The sequence below is a fragment of the Electrona antarctica genome (genome assembly GCF_951216825.1).
Source record: "Electrona antarctica genome assembly, chromosome: 9".
In the NCBI taxonomy this organism is placed as follows: domain Eukaryota; kingdom Metazoa; phylum Chordata; class Actinopteri; order Myctophiformes; family Myctophidae; genus Electrona; species Electrona antarctica.
The window spans coordinates 22,431,362-22,442,734 of NC_136790.1; the positions used below are offsets into that span (position 1 = coordinate 22,431,362).

The window sequence follows — 11,373 nt, forward strand, 5'->3', positions numbered from 1 at the left end:
GGATCCAATGTTTGGGACACAGCTCTACAGGCTTCTGTTCTCATAAATTGTGAACATAAATTGAAGTGTTCAAAGCACTTCGCAGGTACATAAGCTGCACAAGACAAGCTTCCAAAACACCCCCATAAACAATGAACAAAGCAAAAAGAGTTGGTGTGGAATGCAGTGGATTGTTTCAGTCAATGTTGAATTGACGGCTGTGTGACTCCTTTCCATTGCTTTGTTGTTCTAAAACCACCATTGTGTGGAAAGAGGAAAACATACATACATGCACTTGACAATACTTATAGTTGCAGTCAAAATGTGTGTTTATTCCAGTTTACAACATAAATAAATACAAAATAGAAATACAATAGTGGCATTAAATATTTACATTTGGCAAGGAATAGAAAAATACATCTTTACAAAAAACAAAGTGCACTTCATGTTTCATTGCTTCCATATCTCCCATTTGAGTTTGCAGTATGGTTCAAATTAGGTTGATTTGTTATTGTCCAACCAGCCAGAGAGGAGAGGAACGCTTTACAGTTTGGATGTTGGCACTTCCTCCCAAGGTCAACAGATGCTCACTAGACTAGAGGATAGGCCATAGGAGCGGTCCCATTTGGACATCTAGGACACCTAAATGTTGACAAGAAATATAAGAAAATATAGTTTAGGTGTGGCAGTATAGTTGGGGTGCCAGTTACACTATGTTGGCCCAACTCATCATGATATCAGGTCTGTTTCATGTTCCATGATGCTTACTGTACATCATTATGTTTTAATGTTTAAGTATTAAACAGGTATTTTTGGTTTGATAGAAATAGCTCTTGATTAAGTTGGTAATTGACAGATACCTCAGGGAAGAATTCAATTTATAGACTTTGGAATTGTAATAACTCCGGCTTCAGGTCCTCTCCAGTGTCGTATGAGCTATGATGTCATCAAATAAGGAATATGTGTCAGAATTGTGTTCACAAGTGTATTATTAGTACGTTATTCTATTAGTTTACATGCCAATTAATTTTGTTGTGTTCTTGATTGTCATGCATTTACAGCATGTTTTACAGTTAGTCAGTTGCAATCATTTGATAAATCAGTTAAATAAGAACCTAGCTTCAGATTCAAAATATACAATGTCCAACTAGCTGTTTTCATGTGATTGTTGATCAAAGTTCAAAGGCTCATTTTGCCTCAAGGGTATTTCCTGATGTCAAAGTGGGTCATCAACCATTTCCACACAACTTCCTTCATTTTCCAACATACAACAGGAAGCACACATATCCTCATTTAATTCCATTGGTTTCGAATGGAAAAAGCCTGTGCAGGAATGTTTAGCGTGTGTGCACGCGTGTGTGTGTGTGTGAGAGAGAGAGTGTCTATTTACCTTGGTGTTTGTTGACTAGAGTTCATGATTATACTCTGCTATTCCAATCTTGCACTTTGAGTCTGCTAAAATGCCTAAATTGTAAATTATGTGTGTGGTTAAGATATATGATTAATGAATTTGTTAAATGATGCACTGTTACTCTATGAAGCCATGTTAGTTGGTAGAGGTATGGGTTCATTCAATGTAGATTCATCAACAAGCTATAGTAGCAAAATAACTGGACCTTACCCCTTCCTTGTGTGACACCAATGTGACATGTACAACAGTATAAGTGCAACTGAAATGAAAAGACAAAAATAATATAATTTACTTATGGTCATTTGAATTTTGACTGTAATGCACAGAGCTGATGTGACATTGTGACAAAAATTGATATGTTACCTAGTACAGTGGCTATTACACTCGCTATGACAACTGTATGTCCTGGAAGAGAAATTCAATGTTAAATGCAAAACCTGAATAATAATACATGTTAATTATTGTCTTGTTATAAGAAGGCCTTATGCACTCACCACTGTCTTGGTTGGGCAGTACTTTGCCTGCAAATATAAAATAGTTTTTATAAGTGCAATGCAAATATGTAAAACATTGTGAGCAAACACAAAGTACAACCCAATATGTCAAGTACAAAGGACAGCCACATGATTTGTGAGGGGGCATTTGATATGAACAATATTAAACTACATTCAAAACAGCAACTCCCCTTTAGGGGAAAAAGAAATGTAACACCTGTGAGCTTTTAGATCACTCTTCACTCATTTTGAAATGTTTTGAAGGTTTTCACCAATAATGAATGCCCAGAATTATAATGGGACACGAGGGGTATTCAGCTTTACCCAGCTGATTGCTGCCCAAGTGGTCAGACTTGAGTGCAGGGGGAGGGAGCAGTCAGGGGGTTAGACACCTCAAGATAATGCCAGGGCTGGGAATCGAACCTGAGACCTTGTTTTCCAGGTGTGTGCATGTGTTTACACTAAACTATGGCCGCCCCAAAATAGGGACACCAGGTTGAAAGTGGTGAAGAGGACATCAAGGATACAATTAACGTTTTGCAGGCAGGTTGTTTGAATTAGTGGTAGCAGAAGATAGTCCAGGTATAAGAAAGCCATCAGCTTAGAAGTATTCCAAGTTTGCTCATAGAGCATTCATGAACTGACTGACGCTGTTCACAGCCAGTCCTCCAGGCTTGAAACAACACGTTACACCGTTGGCCACTCAATGTAGCAGCATGACATTTCTACAGCAATGTTTGCATGATATGCAATGGGCAGACTTATTTAGCAATGATTTCATGTCATTTGTTTTCTCATGATGTATGGTGCCAGTTTTGAGAACGTAGATAGGGAAGTTCCTTCCATTGGACCTCTATTCAATGAAATATACCTTAGGCCACATTTGGGTTTACTTTCTCAATACCACAACATGCTTTATGACCTCCCACAAGCACCATGGGAGTTTTAAATTCATGGGACTGTTTTGGTTGATCATATTATGCTTTGTCAGTATGATTGACTGAAGAAAAAAGTGGAATGTCCGCACACGATATAATTCTGCTCCCCGTCTTTTTATTACAACCTATAAATACAACAACGTTTCGCCCCTCCGGGCTTTCTCAAGTTATATCATGTGCAGACATTCCACTTTTTTCTTCATTCAGTAATTTTTTTGGGTCCAGCACCGTATTCTGAAACTGGGATGTGCATATCGTTTTCCTGCTCGTCAGTATGATTATCATTTGGATGAAATTCACCTGGTACCATATTTGAATACAGAATTAGATAATAGATAGATGTGTCATACCTTGTGTTGGAGTGGCTGATGTTTTTCCGGTTGTGGTAATTATTATGTTACCGTCTGTTGTTGTCAAAATATGTTTGCCACCTATTAGTATAAAGATAATGATTAGGGATATTTCCTTTGTTTGAAACAGAGTAGCTAAATGTGCCTGGTCAAGTTCATTAACTATGAATCATGGAAGTGCATGCAGTGCACATCCACAGTATGCCATTCATAACGGCATCATGCAAAATTGACAGAAAACATCTTTAGAAAGAATTCAGAAAGATGGACAGTCATGCTGATGTATGTCATGCTTGGAGATATCTTTGCTGTTAAATATTTATAAAACCCACAGACAGACTTAACCACTTTCAACCTGGTGTCTCTATTTTGGGCATGTCATAATAGGCGAACAGTTTAAAAAATGTTCAACAGAATAAAAATATTAATACATAAAAATAGCAGATCTACAAGCTCACAATGCACCACGGTGCGATGTGTTGTGAGCTTGTACATCTGCTATTTTATCTACTTTTGCACGAAACTGCCGTACGTCGGTCAAAGTATAAAATAGGGCAATAGAACATCATTTATGGAGATATGGATGAAATATGGATGAAATATGGAGATGGAGAGGTTTCTGCCGACGATATTTCCTGTACCTTGTACTGAAGGTGAAGAAGTTGATATTGGAGTGGTGGTGGCAGTTTTATCTTTATGAATTGTGGGAGTGACAGAGGTGTCTGTGGTTGTGGTGCCTTTTGTTAAAATATCATTGCCACCTAATAAGAGAACAATCCTTAATATCTTTGTGTCCTCAGGGAGTGCAATGACAATTTGCAACGTAATAAAGTAATGTGACATTGGTTTATAATCAAATGCATTTCAGATTATGCCATATAGAATTGCATGCTCTTATTATTTATCATTGTAGAAAAAGAATAATAATTGTATATTAAAAAGAGAAAAAGATTCTGAGGAAGGCCAACAGGCCTTTAAAAAATAAATATACCTTGAAATGTGGGTGGTGTAGTTGACATCATCCTTGTTGTAGTAATTATATCCTCTGTTGAAGGTTCTATGTTACCTAATAATTTGGGTTTGATACAATCAAATTATTATGATGATTGATGAGCCACTTCTGAGAATCCATGTCATGTTAAGCATTCATACTTTGTTGAAAATAGCCAACGTACAAACTCACAACGTGTTGCATCCACGGTGCGTTGTGAGCTTGTAGGTCTGCTATTTTCGGCGAGCGACACATCCTGCGACGGAGCAAAAGTTTACTCTTCAAATATGTACTTCATTTATGCATAAAACTATTCCCAAGAGAAACCTTCTTTGCAATTACAGATGAATGAAGCCTCTCCTCAGTGTTCATGTCTTGTGCAAGTGTGCATGGTAAAAGGTTTAACAAGATGAGAAATCCTACTCAGGTGTGACGCATGAGGGAAATGAGGAAGAACATCCACTTAAATGCTGCACACCAGCTCCCCAGGCCTTGCAATGTGTAGCCAAACTAGCCATCCTCACATTTAAAAAGAGGCAATACAAGGGTCGAAAAAACGGTGTGCTATCTCCAGTTAAAATGCTAAATTGTATATCAGGAGACAGCTGTAAAACAGAGAAAAACATATTTTAAATTGGGGTTTTTTATAATTCAAAATTGTATTTGTTTTTCAAAATCGTACAAGAATATTTTGTATAAAAGTCACATTTTAAATTGTTAAAAAAATAAATCTACTGGCTCTGGAGTGGGTCTTTGGTCGATATTGGTGGGACTGGGATGTCTGAGAAAAGGATGAGGATGACGGTTTGTCGGAAATGAAGTGAGCACTGATAGGAGTGGTGGGATAGATCCTGTTACAATAGAAACATGGAGGTTACAGTACTGTATATTTATCTCCTGACAGCTAGAGCATATGTATACATATGATACTGTAAGCCTTGAGTGTCTCAGATGAAAGCAATGTATATCTGCATTCAGCACATGCTGGATGACTGCACTCAGGATGGTAAATGTATAGCAGGGGTTTCCAGCCTTCCAGATACCAAGTATCATCAGCTGCCAGTTCATAAACATTTGGGGGGGGGGGGGGGGGGGGGGGGGGAGTGGTGTATCTACAATAAGGCGAGGACAGACGGCCGCCTGTCCAAATCCATATCTGCCTGGCCGGGCCGAGTAGGGTTATTTGTGTTTTAAATTTAAAAAAGAAAAACTAGTTTTGAGGCTATTTTAATAGATTTAGCTGGGGACCCCTGGGGGAAGTGGGGGACCTCACTTTGAGAACCACAGCTGTAGGCCATCTGGGTACTTGCAGGGTTAAGCAACCCCATGAGAACAGACCCACCCAGTCTCTTTGTCTGCCTTACACTGATACTCACTGGTACTATTTCTCAGTCTGCGTACACTAAGGGCAGCCAGATATTGCTTAAAATCAGCTAACGTGATAGGTAACACAAAACAGATGTTGGAATTTGGTATGCCAACATTGCAGAAATATGTGGTTTAGATAAGCGCAATGGGTAAGGGGGATGAGTGTGCACCTTGCTAGCATTCCACCAAGTGTTTGAATGCTTCTCCATAATTCTCTGTGTGCTACTATACTGCATACTCTACTAGTACAGTACAGTAGTTCTCCAAGTAGGCATTACCTTAATGCCTTTGTGTCCTCAAGGTGGACACATCTGCAATCAGGGTTCCTTGGGGGGGGGGGGGGGGGGGGGGTTCCAAGTGGACCCTTACAGGTCTGTAACTCTGAGAGTATACAAAGGGAACCAGATGGAACCACACTGGTCCATTTTTACACTCTATGGGGTCTTTGAATTAAAACCTTAACTCTCTCTAGAAAGGCAAGAAGCAGCAACTTCTTGTGGTGACTTTTCATTGTCAGTGGTCATCATGACTACATAACTATCGGATGGATTAAATATACCACACACATGTTAGTGGTGCAGAAGATAAAGCTTACAGGAGAATTCCATACTAGAAGGCTTTCTTACCTTTATTTGTAGTTGTTACGTCCCCACCAAAGAGGTCCAGGTGTTATTTTGTGCAAAAGCGCATTATTGGCTATTTCCCCTACCATAAGCCCTCAATGAATTGCATTGAATGGGGATATGGGGTGTTTCACTTATTTCCACACTTTACTACTTATTTCGATGGAAATGAGCGAATTAACACAAAAACCCAACCCACATTGAGGGCTTATATTAGGGGAAATAGCCAATAATGCACTTTTGCACAAAATAACACCTGGACCTCTTTGTTGGGGATGTATCAACTACAAATAAAGGTAAGAAAGCCTTCTAGCATGGAATTCTCCTTTAATGCTTGTTGGTTTTAGACAGTAGGGAATTAGAGTGCATTACTTGTGCAGTAACAAGTAATTAGCATGTGTGGTCTGTGGTCTTCTTACCTCGACACTGAGGAGGCAGAGAATCGTATTCACCATAGTCACTGCACTCAATGAAGCTCTGCCCATGCAGGGCGTACCCATCATCACAGGAGTACTGAATGACATTTCCATATTCGGGCTCCTCATGAGAATTCCACGAGTGTCTGCCATGGGTAATGTTCGTCGGTATTTCACATGTTATAACTTAACATAGGGGCAATAGATAAGGGACAATTTCAGATACTTACATAGTACACTTTCAACATCAGTAGTATATTCATGTAATTGTATAGAAATTACTTAACATAGCAGAAGGGAACTGCACAGTAATGACATCACTATTGTAAATCTCTAGTATTCAAAACCAGATATATTTGCGATACTTAAATATATAATGAAATGCACATTGATGATACAAGTGTCCCTGAATTAAAGAAATCAAAACTGAGAGAAATGTACCTTCACATGTCACTTTCCCGCCCCATCCTGATGCATAGCACTGTTTGTAGGTCGCGCCATCGACTTGGTAGCTTTTTAGAGGGGAATGGAAAGAAAGTATTATGTAATTAAGTACCATTAAAAATAAATGGTATGAGTTATCTTTTGTAATATAATACATATAATGCAAATAATTGGGGAGCCTTGAGGCCCTCTGAAATACAGTAGCGAAAAATCTGGGTGTGACCCTGGACGATCAACTGACGTTCTCGGCAAACATCGCATCAGTGACAAGGTCCTGCAGATTCCTCCTCTACAACATCAGGAGGATTCGCCCCTTCCTCACGGAGAAGGCAGCCCAGGTGCTCATCCAGGCTCTCGTCATCTCCCGCCTGGACTACTGCAACTCCCTCCTTGCTGGTGCTCCGGCATCTGCCATCAGACCTCTGGAGCTTGTTCAGAAAGCTGCGGCTCGTCTGGTGTTCAACCGCCCCAAGTTCTCCCACACAACCATCCTTCTCCGTTCTCTACACTGGCTCCCCGTAGCGGCCCGCATCCAGTTCAAAACCCTGGTGTTAGCCTATAGGGCAGTGAAAGGAACAGCTCCTTCCTACCTCCGGGCTATGGTCGATGCCTACACCCCTGCCCGACCACTTCGGTCTGCCACCTCGGGGCGACTGATTGCCTCGTCACTCAAGGGTCCTTCTGGCCGATCCACACGGTCACGACTCTTTTCTGTTCTGGCCCCACAGTGGTGGAATGAACTCCCCACTGATGTTAGGACAGCAGAGTCACTGCCCATATTTCGCCGCAGGTTGAAAACCCACCTCTTCAGGAAACACTACCCTTCCTCTCTGCCTGACCTACTTGTTGTTAACTAGTTGTACGAACGCTTGTTTTCTATTGTTGTATTGTTTATTGGATCTTGTTTAGTCGATACACTTAATTGTTTTAGCTCATGCTCATTTGATTTAGCTATTTTGTCTCATCTGTTTAAGGAAATAGGTAGCTGATATATTGCACTTTTACCTTAGCGCTAGGTATACTCTTGGTTGCTTGTTTTTGCAGAAAATGCACTAAAGACTTCTGGTGATTAGTAGTTTTTGTTCCCTACCTATGTTGAATACACTTATTGTAAGTCGCTTTGGATAAAAGCGTCTGCTAAATGACTGTAATGTAATGTAATGTAATGTAGAATCCTGGTATTCCTGTGTCTATTCTGTGTGTACCGCCCACATCTTTTTGAGTGGCGCTAGCCCCTCCTATGTCCAGCTTTGAGGGTTTGTGTAAACACAAAAATTGAAGACAAAGTGAATTCCCATAGACAGTTTGAGGGTTTGTGTAAACACAAACATTGAAGACAAATAAATTCCCATAGACAGTTTGAGGGGGTGTGTAAACACAAACATTGAAGACAAAAGTGAGGACACAAATTGTGATTGGCCAGAATGAGATGTATGATGACGTGTGATGATAAGAGCACCCCTCACTTCACACGGGTGTGATTTTTCTGTAGTCCAGGAAGCCAGGATAGTTATGCTGCTTATGCAGTAACCCATTTTAGTGAAAGATGTGTCTGGGAGGTGCTCTTTGGCAAAGGAAAAATCAATCAACAGAGAAAAGTAAAACAAAATTCTGCAATGTGTCACACTTCCTGATGAAAGCCATGATGTCAAAACCTGAGTATTGTTTTTGCCGCTTTATTCATGCTTGTATACCTACATATTGCTTGCATTGCTTATTTTATCATTTGATCTAATCTTTTATTGTATACACACTTGAGGAAGCTCGAAGAACAATGCCTTGCAATGTTGCTACAAGTTATAGTTAAGTATTAAGTGACAATAATAATAATAAACAGATTTGATCCTTGAACCTTCCACAAGCTTGTGTAAATGCATTCAAGCACGAGTAATGACTGTTTTACATCAATTGGCTCGTTCAACATTGCCTGCTCCATGAAAACATTTCATTTTTGGGGTTGGAATTATTCTTATATCCGTATACTCACCCTCTCTCACAAATAACTTTCACTGATGCGCCAAACAGAGTACCATCGTCAGATTCCTTAAATGTCATATGTGGCTGCTGTTTAGGGGGGCCACAGTCTCTCTCTGTAATAGAAGAAGATAAAACACGGTCTCAGCTTGGCAGATTCTCAGTTTCTTTCAGCCAATACTGAGCCTGGCCCACACACACAGTACAGTGATTAGGGGTTTGTGTTACAAAATCATTTTAAACTTAATCCATTTTGGACTGAGGCCGATTCTAAAAACGCCTTCTAAATCCGGACCTAATTTATCTGGAAAACATTTTTGAATACTGTACATACTGTACAGAACCCCAAAAGAGGTTCCTGTTAAAACACCAAAAGGGGTCCCCGAAAAAAGGAGAAAATCTAGGCTACAATTTTAGCTCCAGGCCTACTGAATGGATATTGCACTTTATAATAAAAACCTTTCTCCCTTCTATTCAGGGAACAAAACTTACTTTTGCACTTAAGTTCAGGTGCAGTCCACTGTCCGTCGGTGCAGGTTACAACCCCAGATCCTCTCTCTATAACATAGCCATTGGCACACTCAAACGTGGCTTCTGAGCCATCTGGAAAACGATTCTTCAGCAGTGCATCGTTGGTTAAGACAATATTAACTGTCCCTTGAGGTCTAGGGCAGTCAGCTATAAAGGAAAACAGAAGCCACGTGAAGTCACACGTATTTCATTAAAAGCAACTATTGAATTATGATTGATCCATCTAACTGGATAGCTATCATAGCTTGCACTTGAGCGAAATAGCCTACAATGTATGCCCGATATTAAAGGACATTTGGACTTAGTATTCACTTAGTAGAAAAAGTACTGTAGGCCTACTTAAGTACAATTTTGAGGTATTACAACTTGTAAAACTTGAGCATTTTCCATTTCCAATACTTTCTAAAATACCACTACATCTCCATGATCTCAGGGGCAAATATTGTACCATAGCCTCCTCTCCACTACAACTATTTGAAAACGTTAGTTACAAGTACTTTGTAGATTTTTTATTATTATTACATATTTTACATTAACCACTATACATTTCGGACATTTGACTTATTTATTTTCTTTCTTTTTTTTAATACATTTTAACACTGTAATGGGACATTATGCATAACTATGAGTAGGCTATTGGTATTTTGATACCAATACTTTTGTACCTTTAACTCAAATATTTTTGAATTCCGGACTTCTTCTGCTTGAGTATTTCTACATCATTTCTACCTTTTCCACCACTGGTAAAAACGCAGTCGTCTTCTGCTAAATGTGACTATCAGTGTGTTCAATTTGGAAGGCTGGCCAAATTTAAGGCATGCTTACACTGAGATAATAAGAAAATAGTGTGTATTTTAAAATAGCTACATTATTGTAAGCAAGTGTATCAGAAAGCTATAGGCGGCATTAGGCGCCACTGACCTTGTATGTGGACCACGAATATACAAATAAACAACAAACAGTTGACCATTCGCCTTTTTTCAAAATAGTCCAGTAAAAGTTCCATGGTGTTTTGCAGCAGTCTATTTCTTGTTGAAGTTTCCCGGTTCCTCGCACCGTCACACGGCAGATGTGAACGCCGCTAACTGTCCCTTTAACAGCTTCCAGCAGCGCCTCTATCCGATAGCTGCTAGTGCTACGCCTGTTCACCGGTCTGCGAGTGACAGTGACAACAATGAAAATATAAAGCTATACAAACTACAGCAACATCAGTCACAGTGCCCGGTAACATGAATCAATTAAACAACGAAGTACATAAATTAAACATAATTTGGAGAATTAAAAAAAAAAGAGCCTCGCTCGTGCCCATAACCTATTCAAATCAACTGCCTGGTTATACTGTCTGTCTGTCATTTCACTTTGGCAAAATATGCAGAAATCAACCGTCTCTACAGAGTGAGGCAGCGAGCCCAGACAGATCCCACCCCTATGTGTTTAGCCAGTGGAGAACGCGTGGAAAACGTCTCTGTGGGATCAAGGGCGTGTCCTTTGTGAACAACCACAAGCATACGTAGGGGTGTTCCCCCAAAATAAAGCATTCTAGACCCAAATGTCTAGTCTTAGTCTACACGCGGTCATTTGTTTACCCTGCTCAAAGAAATACACATTTAAAAACAATTCCATCTCAGGGCACAATGCCTTTTTCCCTTAATTAAAAGTTGTTTTCAGATCATTCTGTGTTATTCCAGTAAATGTTTGTGAATGAAGAGAGATTGCAGTTGAGCAATAGGATTAGGCTAACCATGCAATTGGCTTAACTGACAAGACGTGGTTCAATGAAATATGCAGCAATAACACATCTTCTGCTATAGTAGACTATAAAGGCCACCAAATGTGTATTCAAAATATAAACAC

General features: G+C 39.7%; 1 protein-coding gene across 8 annotated transcripts; it reads right to left on the reverse strand.

The window, feature by feature from the left end:
• Positions 1–290: 290 nt before the first annotated feature.
• On the reverse strand, positions 291–10,858 carry LOC306929598 (complement factor H-like). Of its 8 annotated transcripts, XR_013790812.1 has the most exons (14): positions 10,441–10,858; positions 9,481–9,666; positions 9,002–9,104; positions 7,012–7,082; positions 6,574–6,756; positions 4,164–4,238; positions 3,814–3,933; positions 3,173–3,253; positions 1,885–1,911; positions 1,754–1,795; positions 1,601–1,649; positions 1,370–1,443; positions 840–915; positions 291–621 (listed from the first exon to the last, which is right to left on the reverse strand). XR_013790812.1 is itself a non-coding variant. In XM_079510187.1 (13 exons), the coding sequence occupies exons 1-12, from the start codon at positions 10,523–10,525 to the stop codon at positions 858–860; spliced, it is 1,080 nt and encodes a 359-aa protein (XP_079366313.1). In that variant the 5' UTR covers positions 10,526–10,858; the 3' UTR covers positions 291–621; positions 840–857. The 8 variants fall into 8 exon arrangements, 7 of the variants coding, with proteins under 7 accessions (XP_079366313.1, XP_079366315.1, XP_079366318.1 ...); XM_079510187.1 differs by lacking the exon at positions 1,370–1,443; XM_079510189.1 differs by lacking the exon at positions 840–915.
• Between the last annotated feature and the right edge of the window lie 515 nt (positions 10,859–11,373).

What these genes read in the sequence shown, in the direction of transcription:
- LOC306929598 (XM_079510187.1), bottom strand. Translation starts at nt 10,525, where the DNA reads ATGGAACTTTTACTGGACTATTTTGAAAAAAGGCGAATGGTCAACTGT. An exon ending in TTCTTCACCTTCAGTACAAG is followed by an intron (nt 3,254 to 3,813) that starts GTACAGGAAATA and finishes TTATACTAATAG; the next exon opens with GTGGCAAACATATTTTGACA. An exon ending in ATCAGCCACTCCAACACAAG is followed by an intron (nt 1,912 to 3,172) that starts GTATGACACATC and finishes TTATATTTGCAG; the next exon opens with GCAAAGTACTGCCCAACCAA.